The 21,584-nt window shown below is 33.3% G+C and overlaps 2 protein-coding genes across 16 annotated transcripts; one reads left to right on the forward strand and one right to left on the reverse strand.

The window, feature by feature from the left end:
• Positions 1–272: 272 nt before the first annotated feature.
• Positions 273–9,076, forward strand: LOC100242237 (uncharacterized). Its single transcript, XM_002284935.5, has 16 exons — positions 273–405; positions 699–768; positions 1,273–1,329; positions 1,528–1,645; positions 3,042–3,131; positions 3,238–3,417; positions 3,513–3,590; positions 4,108–4,175; positions 5,308–5,510; positions 5,665–5,734; positions 6,021–6,077; positions 6,176–6,293; positions 7,732–7,821; positions 7,958–8,137; positions 8,254–8,331; positions 8,784–9,076. The coding sequence occupies exons 1-16, from the start codon at positions 403–405 to the stop codon at positions 8,851–8,853; spliced, it is 1,530 nt and encodes a 509-aa protein (XP_002284971.2). The 5' UTR covers positions 273–402; the 3' UTR covers positions 8,854–9,076.
• Positions 9,077–12,394: 3,318 nt separating this feature from the next.
• LOC100264564 (uncharacterized) lies at positions 12,395–21,187 on the reverse strand. Of its 15 annotated transcripts, XM_059736231.1 has the most exons (8): positions 20,935–21,135; positions 20,038–20,356; positions 19,749–19,842; positions 19,077–19,382; positions 17,432–17,582; positions 13,398–13,531; positions 13,169–13,245; positions 12,395–13,002 (listed from the first exon to the last, which is right to left on the reverse strand). In XM_059736231.1, exons 2-5 carry the CDS (start codon positions 20,148–20,150, stop codon positions 17,463–17,465), a joined length of 633 nt encoding a protein of 210 aa, XP_059592214.1. In that variant the 5' UTR covers positions 20,151–20,356; positions 20,935–21,135; the 3' UTR covers positions 12,395–13,002; positions 13,169–13,245; positions 13,398–13,531; positions 17,432–17,462. The 15 variants fall into 15 exon arrangements, with proteins under 15 accessions (XP_059592214.1, XP_019074989.1, XP_059592213.1 ...); XM_019219444.2 differs by having other exon boundaries at positions 17,432–17,635; positions 19,749–20,186; positions 20,935–21,130; XM_059736230.1 differs by having other exon boundaries at positions 13,398–13,631; positions 17,432–17,635; positions 19,749–20,186; positions 20,935–21,130.
• Positions 21,188–21,584: the final 397 nt, after the last annotated feature.

Consider the following 21,584-nt stretch of genomic DNA (forward strand, 5'->3'; position numbering starts at 1 on the left):
AAAATTTAATTTCAAAACAGAGGTCACATGATGATAATGACACGAGAATTTGGAGGGGTAGTGGTGAAATGGGCCGCACAATTGATCCTACCCTTTGTATTGGGCTTCATTTTGCTGGATCCAAGTTTGTCCGGATAATATAATTTCAATAAACTGAAATCAGCCCTTAAAGACAAGACCCAAATTGCCAAGCCCTAAGGCACGGCTGGGTTACTGCCACGTGCATTGCACGTGGGGTGTAAAAAATCACAAGAAGAATGGAATCGGACGGTGGAGAGAGTCGCGTTAGGTTGAAGCTACCTGAGAGACGCTAAAACCCTCTTATAGAAACCCTCGCGTTCGTGTTTGTCTCCCTCTTTCTCCTCACACTCTCTCTGCGGACGCATTTTCACAGGGGTAAATATGGTGAGTTTCGTTTTCCTTTATGTTTGTTTCTCTAGAAAAATTTAAGGGTATTTTCTTTTGGTTTAACAAAAAGGAAAAAAAGAAGACTTATCCAGGACAAATTGAGCTTTTGAATCTTGTGATTTATGCTGCATTACTTTCTGTTGAGTTGAGATTCTGTTCTTCTTAGTCATCAAAATGTTAATTGATTTTCTCTCGTTGTCCTACCTTTCGCAAGCAATCAATCGTAGGATAAGTTTGGTTCTGTGATTCGATCCCGTTCGATTGATCTATTGATTTTTTTTCTGTCGTAGGCTTTGCCTAATCAGCAGACTGTTGACTACCCAAGTTTCAAGCTTGTAATCGTCGGGGATGGTGGAACAGGTGATCACAATAAAAATTATATTCTTTGTTCTTCGCTGTGTTCGGTCGCTGAGAAGACCGAGGAAAAACGAAGACTTCGTTTTTTTCTTTTTTCCTTTTCATTATCTGGGACTTGATGGAACAAAAACTTCCCGTCTTAATCAATGCAACTATTTTGCTCGATCGAGTTCCTTTTTTTTTTTTGCCTTTTCCTTTTCTTTAAAAATGAAATGCAATGAAACATATTCGAAAATTTCTTTTCCCTTTTTTCTTTCATTCAGAAGTCAAATACAGGGTTCGGGATTTGATTTTCTATTGCCTGTAGTTAATATAGAACCTCACTGTATCCAAGTTTATTTTCCCCATTTTGTGCAATTGGGGTTTTCGTTGGGGTTCTTGTGATTATAAAACTGTAGAGCTTATATGGAAAAGGGATCAAAGCCTTGGAACTCATTTTATGTTGTGGAATTTAATGCACTTTATTTACAGTGATTTTGCTAATCTGAAAGTGGTTTGCCAATGCAGGAAAAACAACATTTGTTAAAAGACATCTTACAGGCGAGTTTGAGAAAAAATATGAACGTAAGTTTGGAGAAAATGTTATGCTCTAAGTTTTCTATCTTGTATTTACTTATCGGACTGTTTGTGAAGATTTTCAAAGTGCCCTTCAGGCCTTAATAGCCCAAATGAGAGGAATATTCTATTCCCAAAGCAAAAGAAAATAGTATATTCTGAATGCAAACTAATTTTGTTTTCCTTTTTCTTTTTTAATCATGATAGCAACCATTGGTGTGGAAGTTCATCCGCTGGATTTCTTCACAAACTGTGGTAAGATTAGATTCTATTGCTGGGACACTGCTGGGCAGGAGAAGTTTGGTGGTCTTAGAGATGGATATTAGTAAGTAATTTTACAAATTGGTGTTGCTAGCTCATTTTTTTACTAAATTTTTTCTGTCCTGAACATGTATTTGTATTTAATATATTTGACAATTTGATGTTCATATTCATTGCATCACAATATTGTATGTATGAAATCTTTTTCTTTGGTTGGCTGGTTTTTTCAATTTGTGCTTTTGACCTTCATACTGTTGTTAGAATTTTGATTAGAATTGAAGGATTCTTTGTTCTATTATAACCATCTTAATATTTTTTTTTGGTGTTGCTCATGGTGTTCTTCGCTTACAGTTGGTTGAAATTGTTTTTCTAACTCATTGGTGAATGTTCATGTGTTTATTGAATGTGCATGAAGCAATCGGAAGTTAGAAACTGTTTTTTCATATGATTTCTGATTGATGCTAATTTGGTATATTTTAGGCTTCCACATTTGATACCGTCGGTTTGGGTTATTTGTTTCATTTTATCTTGCTGTAGAAGTTATTGGTGAAAAAAATGGAGATAAGTGGTTTATAAAACAATTTGTAATCAAGTGGTTTGTTTTCTTTTGAATTGGACTACCATGTTTGTTTGGGTGAATTAAAAGATTATATTTTTTAAGGCAGGTTGTAATTTCAGTTTGACTGCCCAAGTTGTATTATTGATAAAATCAATTTTAAAGGTGTGTTTCAAATTGCTTAAAAGGTCAAGTAAAATTTTACTTTTTGACTTCATAAATGTCAAAAGAAATATAAATATAAACTCTGCATTTTGGATATAATAATTATGGACATTTTAGACCTGGAGGCTAGTATATGATGATGATATGTATCGGTTAGGGTGTTGTTGTGGTTTGGTTGTTTTCAGGGTGGTGTTGGTATTTGGCCCTCTTCTCTCCATTGCCAGCCTTTTGGTGTGTACTTTCTTGCACCTCTTTGATGGCGCTTTTTAATATATTCTGTCATTTACCTATCAAAAAAAAAAAGAAAGAGATGTGTATTGAAATCATCAATTATCCAATTATATCAGTTGTCATCAATTGCTTATTGAAGTCATGTTTCAGACTTTCTGCATTTGAAGCTGATACATATCAAAATTATCATTTTATATTGCAATTTGCCCTTGGCCATCCAACTCTCTGTAGCCCTTCTTATCCACTGCAAAATCTAAATATCTAGCTCTTCAAGGCCCATTATCAATTCATAGTGCAATTCTCAATCCGCTCTGTTCATCCAAACATGAAATGTCTGTATAATGTCAATTTATATACAGACTTTGAGCCACATGCTTCCTTTAGATCATTTTGTGCTAAATAATAGAAATTTGGTATTGTTCATGCTTCACATTGTTTTTCAGATTTCACCTTTTTTGAGGATCACAGCCTTTTCAAGCAATTTGCTAAATTTTTGTTTAATGTGCAGCATCCATGGGCAATGTGCCATTATCATGTTTGATGTTACTGCTCGCTTGACATACAAGAATGTTCCAACATGGCACCGTGATCTTTGCCGGTGTGTACAGGAATCCTGATTTCCTAAATCTTAGCAATTATCCATTAGTGAAGACTTATTCTGAGCCTTAAATCTTATGAAGAATTTTCTGGTTTACCAATTACAGGGTTTGTGAAAATATCCCCATTGTGCTTTGTGGTAACAAGGTTGATGTCAAGAACAGGCAGGTGAAGGCAAAGCAGGTTACTTTCCACCGGAAGAAGAATTTGCAGTATTATGAGATATCAGCTAAGAGCAATTATAATTTTGAGAAGCCTTTTCTCTACCTCGCCAGGAAACTTGCTGGGTAAGGAAGGACTGCACTATAATTCCTTTATTTTCATATATTTCCAAGTATGGAGCTTAAGGTAATCATCACCAAAATCGGTGTTGTGGTGGCAGGGATCCTAATTTGCATTTTGTCGAGTCTCCTGCTCTAGCTCCTCCGGAAGTTCACATCGACTTGGCTGCACAGCAACAGTAAGCATTTTGTGACAACCAGAACTATCTCTTCTCATTGTCTCTCACTCTCAAATGCACACACAAGCACATACGTGCTCCAGCCAGCTCTGTTTGGGAAGTGTTTTTAAGAACAGTTTTTGGAAAATGTTTTCTTATATTTTGTAGAATAAAAGTTTGTTTGCGAACCTGAAATATTTAAAACCTATTTTCTATGTTTTTTAAATATGTTCTAAAAGATGTTCTCTAAAAATATATTATTTTTTGCTTTTGGGTTGTTAATCGTGTTTTCTTACTTTTTTGTTCTTTATAATAAAAAACTGTTTTAAAAAACAGCTCCGAAACAAGGACTAGATTTCTAAGTGGCCACTGGTTACATGATTAGTGTTTTCTTACTTTTTTGTTCTTTATAATAAAAAACTGTTTTAAAAAACAGCTCCGAAACAAGGACTAGATTTCTAAGTGGCCACTGGTTACATGATGAACGACTATTGTAAAACTGTGGTTTGGTTCTGAATCATGTGGTGGTTTTTGGCAGGCATGAGGCTGAACTTGCTGCAGCTGCTAGTCAACCCCTTCCAGATGACGATGATGATGCGTTTGAATAGATGGAGGGTTGTTCCCTGTTGTCCAATGTCTTCCCAATTTTTCTCCCATACATTTAGGACTTGGTAGTTTTTTTCCCCTTTTTTTGGGCTTTTTTTGTTTCTCCCTATATTTTTCTCTTGTGGTGAGATTTGAGGTGGGTGGGGTTTTTCAATTTTTGGTTTGGTATTGTGAGATTTATGCTGGTGTTTTGTGTATGACAAAGATTACATATTTGAAATTATGTGGACTTGCGAATGCCCCTTTTCCCTTTTCCTTTCTATATATATCTTCGCATATGTGAGGCTTGTCTATTAATAGTAAATTAAGTTATTTGATTAGAAGGGTATTTCAAAACTCAATTTTAAAAATTAATTTTTTATACCTTATTTTGATAAAAATGATTTTATTTTTTTCTTGTAAAAATAACTTTTTATTAAAAGCCTAAAGGTATTTATGTTCAAAATGGGTTATTTATAAAAAGAAAGTGGGATGATTAAATTCTTAAATTTGAAGATTATTTTATCATTTTTAAATAATTAATTCGAATAAATTTGTATATATATATATAATAAAAATTTGATTTATTTAAATATTTATAAGAGTAGACTTCGGTTTATTTTATAATTCATTTTAATTAAAACATTATCAAATTTTTATTGATTTATTTTAAATATTTATAATTAGTAAATTTTGTTAATTTATAATTAAATTTAACTAAAATGTTATTATTCAAATAATAATAATATTTTCATATTTTATAATATTCACTAGAATAATGCCATTTTGTTACAATAATAATTATTGCTATTTTATAAAATCAAAGAAAATTGTAATTACAAAACTATTTGTTATATTTTCTTGATTTTATTTTAATATTAATATAATTTTGGAATAAAAATTACTTATTTAAAAAGGTTTTAAAATATCTTGTTGAATCGTTCCACCTATTTATCAAAGTAGGATGGATATACAGCAATTCATTTCTTTATTTAAATATGAAATATGTCCATATAAATATAAATATTTTTTTCAAAATTCAAATATCTATTCGTTGGATTTAAATGTAAGAAATGCTATTATGAAAAGGGCAAAATGGGAAGGGACAGAAATATAGGTCGGCGCGTGGCTTGGTGCAAAGTGTAGGGCTGAGATAGAAGCGCCGGTTTAAAGCGGGATCTAATCCAACGGTTGAGAGAAATAGCGTCCATCAAAGGCTATAATGAAAACACGCGGCGCCTACTTATATATATACGGCTAAAACTCCTACTACCACCGCATTCAAAACTCAAACCTTCTTTCCAAAGCGCTCCTTGGCGGCTTCCATACGAGAAACTCACGCTCACCCTCCAGATGGTTTCCCCTCTCTCTCTCTCTCTCTCTGCCTGTTTGGCTGCTTTGAAAGAACAAGGATTCGGGATTTTCTTTTCCATCTTCTCCCGTTTCTCAGCAACCAAACACCTTTTTTAGTCTAGACGTGTTTTTCTGATCCGTTTTCTTTCTTCTACAGGCGCTTCCAAATCAGCAAACTGTGGATTACCCTAGCTTCAAGCTCGTGATTGTCGGTGATGGCGGAACAGGTGCACCATTCGTTTTTTTCCTCTCTCTCTCTATAAAATAAATAAATAAACCTCGCTTCTTTTCTGCACTGGTTTCTGTTATTTAGATCTGATTTTTAAAGTCCAAAACCCTAACTTTCTTTGATTACTGTAAAAACTGCGGAAAAGAAAAGGAGAGGGGATTTTACTTTTCTTTTCTTTTCCTATGTTTTTTCAGCAACCAAACGGACGGTTCAAAATGTCTACATTTCCTGTAAATTTTGGAAAATTTATTTTAATTGTAATGGTTGTTTGGATTTATGTGCAGGAAAGACTACATTTGTGAAACGGCATCTCACTGGAGAGTTTGAGAAGAAATATGAGCGTGAGAACTCTTATGTTAATAGATTTAGTTTCTACAGCAATGCAATTTTTATGGATGAATTAAGATGTTGATGTTTGTTGTGAAATTGCGAATTACAGCAACCATTGGTGTGGAAGTTCACCCATTGGACTTCTTCACAAACTGTGGAAAGATCAGGTTCTATTGCTGGGATACAGCTGGGCAGGAAAAATTCGGTGGGCTCAGAGATGGATACTAGTATGTGTTATCTTACTTGAGCAATGATGAAATAGATCATTAACTCATTATTCTTTTGATATCTAGTGTTTTACTTTTATTGTATTTCCCTAATCCAGTGGTTTCAAGGGTTATCGCATCTTTCAATGTTGATACTGCTCTCTCTCATATGTTTCACATTGTGGCTCATTATTTGTACGTCTGTTAAAATTTTGTAATATTTTTAAATGGCGAAATTTTAATGTTTTCTCTCCTTCCAGTGTTTGAAAAGCATATCCTTGAAATCATGGTTGAAAATCTGGAGTTGCTGTTGTTCTTGCAACATAATAGTTAACTTGTTTGGATGCCTTTGCTCATGTCCCTTCGGTCATGTCATGTAAACTCTTTCATTAAAGTTCCTATTGGAGAGTTCTTTTTTTTTTTTGTCATATGCGGCAGTGTGTTCTTACAATCTCATTAATGGACAGCCTCCTCGATCAGTACAAGCACAAAGAATTTCTTTTTGCTGGTTTTGTTTTTGACTGAAACAAACAAAAGCCTTTCAATAGTTTGAAGTCAGAGAAGGCGCCTTTCAATTTCTCAATGTTTGATAGGCAATACCATAATAGAATGTTACTTTTTCTTCCTTGATTCTATACTTCTATCATGCTCTGAGAATACATTAAACTGAAATTAAACAACAGTATCTCTGTCATGTCTCTGATTGTGATGGAAGATCCTGATGTTGATGTAGAGATTTAAAATTGATTTTTGATGTGTAGTTCTATGATTCCATTATGAGATCAAAGGTTCCAATAATTTGTCTTACATAAAAGGTTGGGACTTTCAAGGATGATATGCAACCATATCCCTACATTTGATTGTAATAGAAGATCCTGATGTTGGCATAGAGATTTATAACTTATTTGTGGTCTATATTTCTATGATTGCAATGTGAGACTCAAAGGTTCATTCCATTTTGTTGTGTTATATGTTGGACATGATTTTAGTTTGTTATGTCCTCAGTTTTATTTGTTGATCACTGGAGGTGCCATGTGACACCTAACAGAAATGTATTCAAATTCTGAAAAGGAAACAAGTGAACTCTATATAGGGAATCCTACTGCAAGGGAATATTTTTCTTTACGGCTTTCTAAGATATGTTTGTTAAAAAGTTGAATTCCTTTCAAGTTAAAAATCTTTTGTTCATCAAAACTCAACTGGGAGAATTTTCCGATGTTCTATTGAAATTGTTATTTTTTTTCTTTACGTACCTGTTACCTGTGAGTTCATGATCGCTTCTGCATGGTGCTTGATGTTACAAAGTTTATATGTCAATACATACATGTTCCAAGCCTTCTATGTCTTTGTATGTTCCCCACTTATCAGGAGTTGGTCTCATGTTTATTGCATGTGCTTTTTTGCCTTTAAAATCTTATCATGCTTCTAAGTGGTAATATTTGATTTTCTGTTTGTGCAGTATTCATGGACAGTGTGCCATCATCATGTTTGATGTCACTGCTCGTCTGACATACAAAAATGTTCCAACATGGCATCGGGATCTCTGCAGGTGCACAAATGGAGCCATTCTTTTCTTTTTCCTCCTCCTCCTTCTCCTCATCAAAACTGCCATCACTTGCCTTCTATTTTCTCCTATATTCTGTGGTGGTAGTGTTCTTACTGGCAATTATTTCTGCTGTATTTAGGGTGTGCGAGAATATTCCAATTGTTTTATGTGGAAACAAGGTGGATGTGAAAAATAGGCAGGTCAAAGCAAAGCAGGTTACTTTCCACAGGAAAAAGAATCTCCAGTACTATGAAATTTCTGCAAAGAGCAATTATAACTTTGAGAAGCCCTTCTTGTACCTTGCTCGAAAACTTGCAGGGTAATTTTTTTGAAACCTTTTCTAATTATTGCTTTCATACCAGTTTGGGCTTAGTGCCTTGATGCTTTTGTTTTCCCTTTTGGCTAAGACCATACTTGGTTTATTGCTGCCTGCAGAGATGTCAATCTCCACTTTGTTGAGTCACCTGCTCTTGCTCCTCCTGAAGTTCAAATTGATATGGCTGCACAAGCTCAGTAAGTGATTCATACCATTTTTCTTTTATGAAACAGTCCTTGTGAACCTTCTTACCTGCTAGATCCACTGAGAGAAAAAACTTCTAAATGTAAATTTTTGCTGTCAGTATGTGGGTGATAATCATGCCTTGAAATTACTTGAGGAAAACACAATAACATATTAGTAGCTTGGTGGTTTGTTGATGACCGCATAAATCCAATTCAAGAAATTATGTTGTAGCTTAAGATTATCTGGGGAATTTCTAACTATTGGAAGCAATAATCCATCTTTAAACACATTGGCCATTTGGGTTAGAGTTTTGATTTTGATATTGTACCCTACCAAGACTACCAGCATCACTGCCATAGATTATGAAAAAATTTCCAGCTAATATGCAATATTTAGCAATTTTTTTATGGAGTTACGTGGAAATTTCTTGCTAAGACTAACTATTTTGGTGATTTTGTTTCAGCCATGAAGCAGAGTTGGCAGCAGCCGCAGCACAACCACTTCCTGATGATGATGATGACACGTTTGAGTAGTGGGGATTTGGCCGCCCAAGCTTGTGTTTGCTTGTCTCGCCAAACAAAAATGAGAGAAACTGTTGCGATGTTTGCTATTATTGCCCATCAACATGTTTTGGTTGAGAATTTGTTCCTGCAATGTGCCTCAGTTTTCCAGTTGAAATCGAAGGGTGGGGGGTTGTACTATGATGAGATTCAATGTCCAGCTTCTTCATTTAGATATCTAGAATCTTGTTTTTCATTTCATGCATGTTGAATGTCAGGGCGGAGGTGTACTGTCTTGCTTGCTCCTCTAGTTCTGAAGTTAGAAAGGAGTTTTCTTACTTTTCCTTTCATCATTTGGTGTTATTGTCCAATATCCCTTTCATCATTTTTAGCATTATCATCATCTCCATCGTTGGTTCTTTTTACTCTTAAACCATCATAACCAAAATCCTAAAATTATAATTTTAAAAAATCACAAACAAAATTGAAGCAATATAACATTAAGAAGCTTTCAATTGAATTGTATATAAACCAAAATGAAAATTAGGTATCTATAGAAAAAATTCTGATCAAACAAACCCTTGAATGATCATAAAGCCATTATAATTCAATTCTACCTGTTGGATCAAAGTTTGGTTGAAATCTTATGGTTATATCTTCATCTAACAGTAGGAAGCACTTCCCTACATATGGATTGAATTTAAAACACATGGAAAAATTTTCAACCATTGGATCAAGTTATTGAAGATGATAGAAATAATTGTATATCCCAAAAAAATCGCCAAACTACCAGCCCATCTTTTGTTGACTTGTGTGAGAAATTTTCTAACATTTTGGTCCAAGATAATTGATGAAAATATCAACAATCATAGATATATCCATACTTTAATTTTACGGATATATTAGAGATATATCAATAGATATTTTAAAAAAAGAAATTCGATAAACCATGATCAAAACTCATATAAATATAAGAAAAATATTATAACAATGTAATTAGAAATATAATAGACATTTTAAAATTGTTTTATTGAAAAATTTGATATATGTATGATATAATTTATTATATTTGATAATAATATCATATGAATTAATAAAAAAAATATGAATTTTGTAAATGTGCATTTATTATTAAATTACATCAAATATTATTTCATAATAATATTATGATATTAATTATAATATGTCTAATTTTAAAATTTATTTAATATTAAAACAATGATTCATTTAATTCAATTGTATTAAATGAAATAAAATAAATGATAATATATGTATATTTTTTTAAAAAAAATATTTATATTCCTTATATTTAATTAATATATAAATAATATTAAAAAAAAAAAGCTCAAGAAAATTATCACCATAATTTTTATATTTTTAGTGTTCAATTAAATTAAATTAAATTTAAAAATAAAATAATTAAAACTAATTTGTTTATTATAACATTTTGTTTTTATCAGTGTTGGTATATATTAATTCTAGTGCACATCATGTTATGAGTAGCCAGGCAGCCCAATGGTGAGTGGGGGTCTCTAAAGGCTTGTTTGGGCAGCTGCAATTCAAAATTTGAATTCTCTTCATTTGAATTTTGACCGGGCAGCCCCTAAAGAATCTTTAGATCAACGCAGGGAAGCTCAAAGCCGTCGGATCAGCGGACCAAGGAAGTAGGGATAGAGCGCCGTTTTCACAAAAAAAAAAATAATAATAATAAAATTGCCCATAAATCGCCAAATTTTCACAAGAAATTTTGACGAAATTTCATCCATTTTTTCCGAAATTTTGATCTATGACGGTAACCATGGAGGAAAATATCGGGATATATCGGCGATATATCGCCGATATATCGTGTATCGGGAGGAGTCGACACGATATTTCATGGAGAAAAATCGAAGAGAAGATATTTCCGTAAATATCGTCAAAATATCGGCGATATATCGCCGATATATCGGTTCGGGGAGATATATCGAAGATTTTTTCAAAAAATCTCCTCTGGTGGCAAAAAATCGGTGATATATCGGTGATATATCGGAGATATATCGGTGATATATCACTGATTTTTTGGTGATATTTCCCCTCCTTCATGCAACATGATCTGACGGCTCAGATCACGCCTGTATTGATCCGACGGTCTAGATGTGATTCCAATGGTAATATGGCGATCCAACGGCCCGATTGCTCCCAGTTTTTTATCCAACGGCTAAAATTGATTTTCAACAGTAAATTAATGTTCCAACGGCTATTTTGGCCCAAATTTCTTCTATAAATAACCCAAATTTCATCTATTTCATCCATTTTTGCTTTCATTCTTCATTTGCTCTCTCATTACTCCAATTTTTATTAAGGTTGCTCAATTATTTAATTATTTTAAGGTATATTTGTTTTAAATTATAATTAATTTTATTTGCAATTGTAATTAATTCATGTATTTTCAATTAATTAGTATGTTTGCAATATGGATGATTTAATGCTATTTTTACATTCAATTGTAATTAATTTTTATATTTTTATTGAATTAACTTAGGTTGATTTGATTATTTAATTATAAATTGATATGTTTATTTTAGATGATTATTTGTGATTTATTTTCACATTTAGAATTAAATTAAACTAGTTAACTTAGCTAAATTATTTAATTAATTTAATTAACATGAAATAGTATATTTTGAATATGAAATATGTTTATTTAATGAATTTAATGTGTACAAATTATTGATATTTAATTAAATGAAATATTTTATGTGACTTTATAATGAGAACAATTACAAAATTAACATTTCTTATAGATCGACATGATGTAATTACATCTAATATCGCAAATTATATCATATATATATCAAATTTTTCAATAAAACAACTTTAAAATGTCAATTATACTTCTAATTATATTATTATGAGGTTTTTCTTGCATTTCCATGAGTTTTTAACAATTTTAAGTCTACCGATATTTTTTTCCAGAATATCCGCCGATATATCTCCGATATATCCGATATATCCGTAAAATCGAAGTACCGATATATCCGTGATTACCGATATTTTCTTCCATGACGGTAACAACCATGGGTTTGTTATATCCTCCTTTATGTGATTATTTTAAATTTTTTTGTCAAATTCAAATCTTATTAAAAAATTACGTTTATTTTTTTTTTACTAAAGGCAATTTTAATAACCATGGTTACAAGGCAAAATTACATAATGCCCAATCATGAGGTAATTCAAATCTGATAAAAAAAATTATGTTTATTTTTTCATTTTTAAATTATCTTTATCTTATTAAATTACTTTTAAATTTGATTTAAATAATTTATTAAAAGTATTTCATAATAAACACACTGACGATGTTTCCTTTACGTATTTTACAAATTACAAACTGCAAATCTTTAAGCTTTATAAAAATTAACAAAGCATTTCTTAGATTTTCGTTTTCGTTGCTCTAAGCTTCAGTTTTTCATATATATATATATATATATATATATATATATATATATATATATATATATATATATATATATATATATTAATTTATAAAATAATAATACGAAAAAATTAAATTGAAAAAAAAAAAAAACAGAGGATAGTTTTGTCACTAACCCACATGCAGGACATTTTTTTATTAAGAAACCTTGAAATGGGCGTCACAACTCTTCCCAATTGCCGTCCCATGTAAGTGCGTCAGAGATGGAAAATACAGCCGGACAATATGAAGCTCGCAATTTCCACAAATAGTAAATGATAACAGAGTCAAATGCAGTCTACCCACCAATGCCTTCCAAAACCCAGGGAAAAAAAAGAAACTAGAAAAGATAAAATCCAGACTAAACAACATGTAACAGATCAAAAACAGTTAAAGAGGGCTGAATATACCACCGGTCTCACAAGACTTAAGGCATCGAGGGATCTCCTCTTCATGGTCATTCCTCAATAATAGGATAGAGGTGCAGCAACTCATCTATTACCAAGTCTTCAATGAACCAATAATAGCCTCAAGGTTTTCTTCTTATGGCAAATTTTCCAGAAAAGTATCATCAGAATCACAAATACAAAAACCTTGTGCTTAATCATCTGACCAATTGTCATTGACTGATCCAATGGAATTGCCTTTCAGGTTTTTCATGATCACTACAATTTGAAAGTATCACCTCTGCCCCAACCTTGTAAATACGTGTCTCAAGGTCCTCTTTCACCCTGTTCAACCACTAAAAATGGTTACCTATAGAGCAGTAACAACAGTAAATAAAAGAAACAAATTATGAAAGAAAAAAATGAAAGAGTGAGCCATTTATAAATTGTCTTACAAAAATCAAAATAGACCATAAGAACTATTCAGGGTTCTTAGCAGACAGAACTTTACCAATTAACTAGGAAGGAGGTCAAGCTTTTTGAGAATCAAAAAACATATGATCCTGTTGAATCTGAATAATTCAGATCCTAGCAAAACAAAAAAATAAAAAAACAAACAAAAAGGAGAAAAGAAAAGAAAAGAGGAAGCATTAAAATGTGATCACATTTCAAGTAGGTGAAACTACTAAATAAAAATTGTAACCATTTTCTGTCACATATATATATTTGATAACGCGCACCTCAACTAATCCCATGGAGCCCTGAAGCTAACGACCAGACAATCCTCCAGTGGCCCTGAGGGGACTCGAACTCGTGACCATTGGGGAGCAAACCCAAGACCGGACCAACTGAGCTATCCCTCAGGGTTCATTTTCTGTCATATATCACACAAGGTTGGTTTAACCGCAAGCAGGAGAAAATATCTAGTGGTAGTATACATTTTATCCATTACACTCAGAGGCATCAATCCATCTCTACAAAACAAATTTTAGATGCAACAAATAAAATGAATTGAAATCCTATAAATAATATAATAATAAAAGGGAAAAGAACATAACAAAAAGGAAAAGAATACAAATCACCATAGTGGAAAGAATACAAATAACCAAAGGGAAGATGAACCATAATCAACCTACTGCAGCAACTACCCCACAGCCAATTCCTTCCGACCCAATAAATAAATAAATATTGTATAGTAAGTTGCATGTAAGAAAAGATACAAATGTGAGGCCTGATATTGTGATATATAACAAAATGGTAAAAAGCATGAAGATCCTGTGTAATATGATTGTTTGGAGAAAACACTAATAATTCCACAAAAACTGGTTGAAATTATGTAAATTCTACATCATAGAGACAAGAAAATTGCACACAATCTAGGCAACCTTGGTATTGTTTTTTAACATGATTAACAAGCCTGTAGTGACATTCTTTCAGACACCAGCCAATAGGTACTATGACTTAGATTAACCACTCAGCAGTTTGCTTCACTTCCCCCAAAAAATTATGAAGTAAAGAAATATCCCTCAACCAAAACTTAGGCACTGAGCAGCTTCTTCCCTAGATGACTACAAGGAACTTACTTAGCCCCCACAAAACCAGCTATCCCAGGCAATGTTTTTCCCCTCTTTTGTAAATTTCCTCATTCAAGGATAAAGTGAGTTCCTGAATCAATTTTAAAATTGTATGGTCATCCCCTCATAACACATCCCAGGGAATTCAATAGTTCTTGGGTAAATATCACAGATATTGTACTTTTCTTGATTAGGTTGTGAAATTTCTAAATTAATCTACACATTTTGAATGATTATATACTCCAATGGCATGCATAGCTATTTTTTTAATAGGTAACATTTTCTTTTTCCTATGGAATCAAACCTGGAACCTTCCCATATCCCTATTGCAACCACTTGCTACTTGAGAATAAGTTGCATAGCTATTCTCACCCTGGGTTTCAATCTTGAATTTCCCAATGTGTTCCATCTGTCAGAACAAAAACAAACATCCTCCCTCCCTCATCTAATCATCACAAACACCCACAAATTAAAGGGTGTTTTACTGAGTGTATTAACACTGAGTTCTGACAAGCAAAGAAAACATTAAATGTTATAATAGTATGGGCCAAGACACAAATAAACAGAAAACAGGGACAATGCAAGAAATACTGAAAATTGTTTAGAACTCCCCAAAGCAATTGTGAATATGGATTTTAACAAGTTAGGACGACAGTACAGGATTTTTTTTCCTTTTCTATTCTTCTCACTAACATATACAGTTGGTATAAGGATTCTCATAGCATATCTTTCATATGATCATGACTTACATCTCATAACAGAAAAAATAAATAAATAAAGGTAAAAAAACATGCTTAATATAATCTTCACCATTTACATTTTTATTTTCTATGCTATTTCTGTATAACTACATGAATTCCAAAACTGCATATCTGACTTGGTGAGTCAGAGATTCTTAAATTTCAAGAACAACAAACTTTGAACCAATATGCAAAAGGACTTCACATAAGTGAACTTGCAATTAATTTAAGCATCCTAGTTGGGGGCATTTAAAGAAATGAGGTTGCTATTCAGTTTACCTCACATTCTGGTTGTGGGGTGGGGTGGATGGGCCTCCACCGTTTTATCTTCAATAGCAGTTAAGTTCCTCTCGTAAGGACGGAGTTGTGGGTGACAGCTTAAAAGTAATCAAGTTGAAAGAAATTGAAGAGATGGAAGAAGATTTTTATCTTAAATGTAGGGGAAACTGATTCTCAACCAAGATACAATTTATTGTTCATGACCTTTTTCATGTTTGATTTGCATTTTACACCTTTCCTTGTCTCAATGGCTGCAAGATATAAAGGCTTTTGAGGAATCTTATATTGGATGGCCCAATTTATTGTTCCAATATCTTCTGGCTGATCCTAGGTCCATGTCTACTTATGGAGAAAAGTAGGGTTTGGCATTTGAGATTTGTTGATTGTGAAATAAGCACCTAAGGAACTCTTTTTTAAATTTTAATATTTGATAGTAAGGAATATTGATGGGATTTTTGTATGATACAAAAGTCTCACTCCTGTTCTTTATTTCTTAAGCTTGGTCCCGCTTTCTTAAGCTCACTTGCTCACCATCCTCTGTCCTCAAGTCCAACCCAACCCAACCCCGTGCAGCAACCAACACCACCCCCCCAAACCCCAAAGACCCCAACACTGACCCACCCATTGGCCCACCCCTTCCCTCTCAAAAACCTATCCTTCACTCTCTCCCCCTTCCCCTTTTAGTTATATATAAGTTCGTTCAAATGCAGGAAAATACGAATTTAGATTATTTTACCAAACTTGTTCTTCGATAGGCAATTTTTTTTTTCCTTTTTGGTACCTGTTGGGACTTTAACCTAGAACCTCCCACAACCTCGCCTCCACCCTTTACCGCTTGAGTTAGGCCTCAAAGACTAGACTATTTTAATAAACTTATTATGATTTTGTCTCTCTTCATTTTCATAGTTTCAAGAATAAATTGGTTTGAGAAGGACATGGACTTTGATCTGCTGATGAATAGGATGGTGCATTGCATAGCACAACATGAAGTGCAAAAGGTGCAGCAACCCCTATACAAGAATATAGGATATACCAGAAAGGAAAGAGCGAAAAAAAGAAAAAGAAAAAGAAAAATCAATGCATGAATGAAATAAAGTAAAGAAGTAACCCCTAACAATGACTTACACTCAAACCCTTCCCATGTCTTCAAAAAAATCCAAACACCATAAAGATTTTGTTCCCATACTTACATCATATAGCTGTAGACAACAACTAAAAGATAGTAGAATATCTGAGTTGGTCAGAAGAAAAGATACAACAGATCAAAAATCCATATTAGTAGAGTTGGGATAGGATAAGCAAAATTCTTTAATAGACTTTTACATGTATATAGCTCAAACCCATTTATATCAGGAAAAATTTCCATCGCAGAAATTCTATGTTAAATCCATTGTTGCATCTTTAACTGAAGGTGGGGATGGGTCATTCCTGAAGAAGGATGCATGTGCTCTCTGGCTACAATTATGGGGGACTCTTTGCAATCTGTAAATCAACCACTTCGTAAGAAAGAGAGTTTTTTTGGAGGATGTCTCCTTTCCATTTGCAGGTAGAAGAAGCATAATAGAAGATTCTTTTTTAGCTTGGAGCTTATACACCACATAAGTGCGAGGAAATCTTTAGAAATTTTATTTTGCGAGGATTTACAGTCAACCAACCTTAAAAGATTTTTCTTCTTTTCAATTACGGGAAGATATGAGGATATGCTGATTTCTTTCCTCTCTTTTTTCTAGGTTTATATACCTTGTAATTACATAGGTATATATCAGAGGGTAATAAATCCTATTAAACAACATTCCAAAGAACAATTGCAAGAATATAAGTATTTTTGTAAATAATATGGTCTAAAGTCGTGAAATATTAATGTATTCAAATCACAAATTGAAGTAAACAATAAAAAGTAATACGCCAGAGATATTGTAAAGAACAATTCAGATTATTTTGGAACATTGAACTGAATAAAATTTAGTACTGGCACAACTTGGAATCATGAACTCCCTATACCATTGCATTTCCTAATTTTGAAATCAAACCACATTACAAGGTGTATTATCCAAAGTAGTGAAAAAGCATATAACTGCAAACAATAATATTATGATGCAATATGCAAAAAGGAAAAACACAGATCAGCATGCAAGAGAAGCAATGATGTGCAGTATTTAAATGAAAGTTTAACAAGGACACCTTCCACATCAGGAAATTCATGCCAGCTTTGTCAAAGTTTTGTTTTTACTTTCTCTGACATAAGACGCATCAACGGTTCACAGCAAGCCTGAAAACCGCGCATCATCTTTAGACCTTTGGAAGCAAGGCATGCATGCCTCCAACTTTGGCCCTGGAAAATGCAGGGGATTCATCAATAACATCCTCAAAACGGAACTTCCTATGCTGTCAAAACGTATGGATGAAATCAAGTTATTATAAATTAGTTCTGGAAGATTTTTATATCAAAACTGAAGAGTACTGAATAGCTGCCTACTACTTTAACTACTCATACATAAATCAACCCATACACTAACTAATAAAAGGAAATAAAAGTAATGGGGAAAAGGAAACAAAATTGCCATTTGCTAGAAGATGTAATAACATTGTCAACATCCATGCCTCAGATTCCATATGTACACCCACAATACAATAAAAATGCTTCAATGTTCAGAAAAAAAAATCAGTCACCCTGTCTTACACAAAAAAAAAAATGGATGATGGACATATATCAGATCACTTTCAAAGATAAAGACTTTCAAACAATGCAGAAGTCAATAAGAGTTCTCTCACACCAAATGGAAAGGCTATTATCTTCACATAAATTACATATATTGCCTTGAAAGATACAATTTGGATCACAAAGGCTGTATCTTTTCTCAGTTCTCACTGCAAATATATCTGTTGCATTTGCTTAGCATTCACAACTATTAAAAATATATTCCAGATCTTTACTAGGAAATACTTAAGGATTATGAGCTCAGAAAGAAAAACTAATTGAGAAGAGTAATAACACCAGGCCTGAAAATATTCATTTCTTTATAAGATCTCTGGTACATAATTTCCAAGTTACAGTAATTCATCGTCAAGACAACTGCACATTGACCAAAGAAGACAAAGCTAAAAAATTTAACAATTTATCCTGCTTCTTACATTGTCGGAGGGGCTTTAAAGCCAAGTAAAAAAAGAACCTATTATAAAAAGAAGGAAAAAAAGAAAACCAAACTACTAGTTAATTACAAAAATTTATTCCAGCAGATATTAAGTTCTTTAGCTCCATCAAATGTTCATCATTTGAAATATGAAGTGAACAGCGAAGATTTGTCAACATTGTTGATTGTTCCCAACTTAAAGGCCCAGAAGCATGCAATGCCGCTAGAGTGCGGCGATAAGCATGCAACTCTAAACTATGGATACTTGCTGCTAATTCCTTTTCAAGAGAAATGGGGCACTTTTCCTCCTCATCTCTCACATCTCCCTCATATCTCTCATCTTCCTCATCTCCCTCATCTCTCTCATCTCTCTCATCTTCCTCATCTTCCTCATCTCCCTCATCTCCCCAATGGTAAAATGATTCAGCATCACTACAAAGGTCATCTGTATCTTGTCTAGGATGTGCTAAAATACAACTGGAAAACTTATTAGGACCATTATTATTAATGCTACAACTACCAACAGAGCATGACATGCTATCAGAATCATTAGATTCTGAACTTCTTGCAAGAAAACAATCAACACCATTTGGTTTTCCCCTCTCCATTTCGCAATATTTAGTTGAACGGTCATTAAAGGAAGCATGCATGTATTTTTCACCCAGATTCAATCGTGGGTAAGCAACAGCATCTACCTTTGCTCGTAATGGAGATGAATACCCGGTGATCACTCGTTGGCGTCCACCATTTTCGATTGCTCTCATCTTCTGAATGTTTCCAGAGTATGCTTCAAGACCAGAGGAGCAATATGGGGATGCTCTCTTCAATGTCTTGGATGAGACCATAGGAGAATCCTGGAAATCAGCATGCTTCTGAAAAAAATCATCTCCTGCTTGCAATTTTAGCTTCATATCAGCTTGTGGCACCTGGAAACTCATCTTCTGATGACAATTTGAAGTTAACAGCTTGTTGACTCTCACATCTTCAAAAGTGATAGAGCCCTGAGGGCAGAAGCCAAAAGTTAGTAAGTTAATGTAGAAGTGAAGATAACCAATAAGAATCACCAACAATTTTAGTATTGAAGAGAAAAAGACTAAGATCAGTAGTGGACTTGCAATTTTAAAAAGCCCCAATATCCTAACATAACTACTTGATAAACATAATTTAAAAAAGGAAAAAAAAAAAAAAGGAATACATGAACTTGACTGAAGATGCAATTCTCAAATGCCGAAACCATGAGCATAACCAAAACCATTATTGAACAACTATTTTAAGAAGTTTGCATTCGGACCAATAACAAGAAACAAAACACAAGATCAATCACCAAAGGAGGATAGAAAATTACTACAATAGAACCAGATTATTACCTGTCCAATCACAACCCATTTGTCATCTATCCAAGCTTGTCGCACTCTGATGTTAGACTTGTGGACTTCAAATTCGTGGCAAGATCCAAGTAGCCTAACCAAATAGTAAACCGCACATGTAACCTTCAAAACCATAGCACATTTCCAAGAACCATCATTGAACACCTCCACAACATCACCAGTCACCCAACTTTCCATACCTTTCACAGGGAGAGGGCAAGGTCTAATAGCCTTCCTAGACACCCTATCCACATTCGCCTTATTTGTCATGCCCAGATAAGAGTCATACCTAACACTGTAGTTGTGCCCATTACCGGAGATAATTTCAGCACAGTGCCAGGCACCTGAAGGCACTTCCTTTTTGTTCAATACCTCCACTTTACTCCCTTTCCTGAATTTCATGTTGGCAGCAACTTCACTAATCTAACATTCCAAAACCTGTCACAACCAAGAAATTAAATAAAAATTTAATCAGAAAATTCCAATGCATTCCATAAGAACAAAACAACTACAGAAAGGGTTATATTAATTCCAATGCTTTGTAGAACTTCCCTATTTCTATCTTTTTTCTCTTCAAACCTGAAATCCGTTTTTTTCCTTCTTAGGAGCTGTTTTCCATTGAAACAAACAGATCAGGAAGAAGAGAAGAGAATGAGAACAACTTTTAAATAGATCTTTAAAAACAGTAGTTAATGATTCAAAACTTACATAAAAAATCCCATAATCAAATCATATAAAAACAAAATCAAGGAAAATAAAAATTAAAAGTTTGATTCTCAATATGAATTTCTTGTACACCCATCACTCACGGGAAACTCCAAAATGCCCAAAAAGTATAAAGAGAAAATAAAAAAAAAATAGTGAACAGTTCAAAAAATTAGTCCCAATTTTTTTTTTTAAAAAAAAACATCAGAAACTTTCGAGAAAACCACAAGCAAACTTTGATCACCAAAATCCTTATAAGAATTAATCAAATCAAATCAAAGTAAAGCAAACCAAAATCACTAAATACATGACAACAAAAACTCAAAATCCGAAAAAAAAATAAATTAACACATACACAACCTAAATTTCTCATCAGCATGCAAACACCACGAAACTATTCACTCATTTCCAATTAAATAAACAGTAATTGAAAAAAAAAATAAACAAATAATATTGAAAATTTGAAAACTCTGAAACTTACCTTCATCAAGAACCAAGCAGAGCAGAAGATGATTTTCGAAACCTGAGAGCTGAATCGATTTTGCAGAAAAAAATATATGAAAACTAGGGTTTGTTAAAATGAATTTATTTGAAGAAAATAAAAAAATAAATACAAAGTTAATTTATACTAATTTTGCAACCCACAAAAAGTGGAGGTGCGCAGTGCGCACAACCTACACCTAATTCGTAAAGCAGGAAAGGTATAAGCGTAGAGGATCGAGATCCCGAGTTCAGAAGCACTCTCCTGATCTTGCCACGTTGGCAATGATGGGTTTTTGATGAGGTGTCAAGATCAGAGGAGGGATGAGAAATATTCGGGTGTGGAATGGAGGTACTACGGTTGTCGGAGCAGGAATTCGTATTCTTAAATATTTGTGATGATAAGTATTTGATGACACGTGTACAGTCAAATAGATTATTGGGAATTTTGGGATTTATCTCTTAGGTAATTTTTAATCCTAGACTCCTACTACAACTGCACCTCTCCATTTTAGAATTTTTTATTTCTTTCAAACTTATCTGTTACGTGCCTTCTCCATCAGTTTTATTGGAAATCAATTAACTAAATATAAATACTCTTACCTGAATTTGTATTGATTTTCCAAATAAACTAACCAAACACCATTCCAT

The sequence above is a fragment of the Vitis vinifera genome, chromosome 4 (genome assembly GCF_030704535.1).
Source record: "Vitis vinifera cultivar Pinot Noir 40024 chromosome 4, ASM3070453v1".
Lineage (NCBI taxonomy): Eukaryota > Viridiplantae > Streptophyta > Magnoliopsida > Vitales > Vitaceae > Vitis > Vitis vinifera.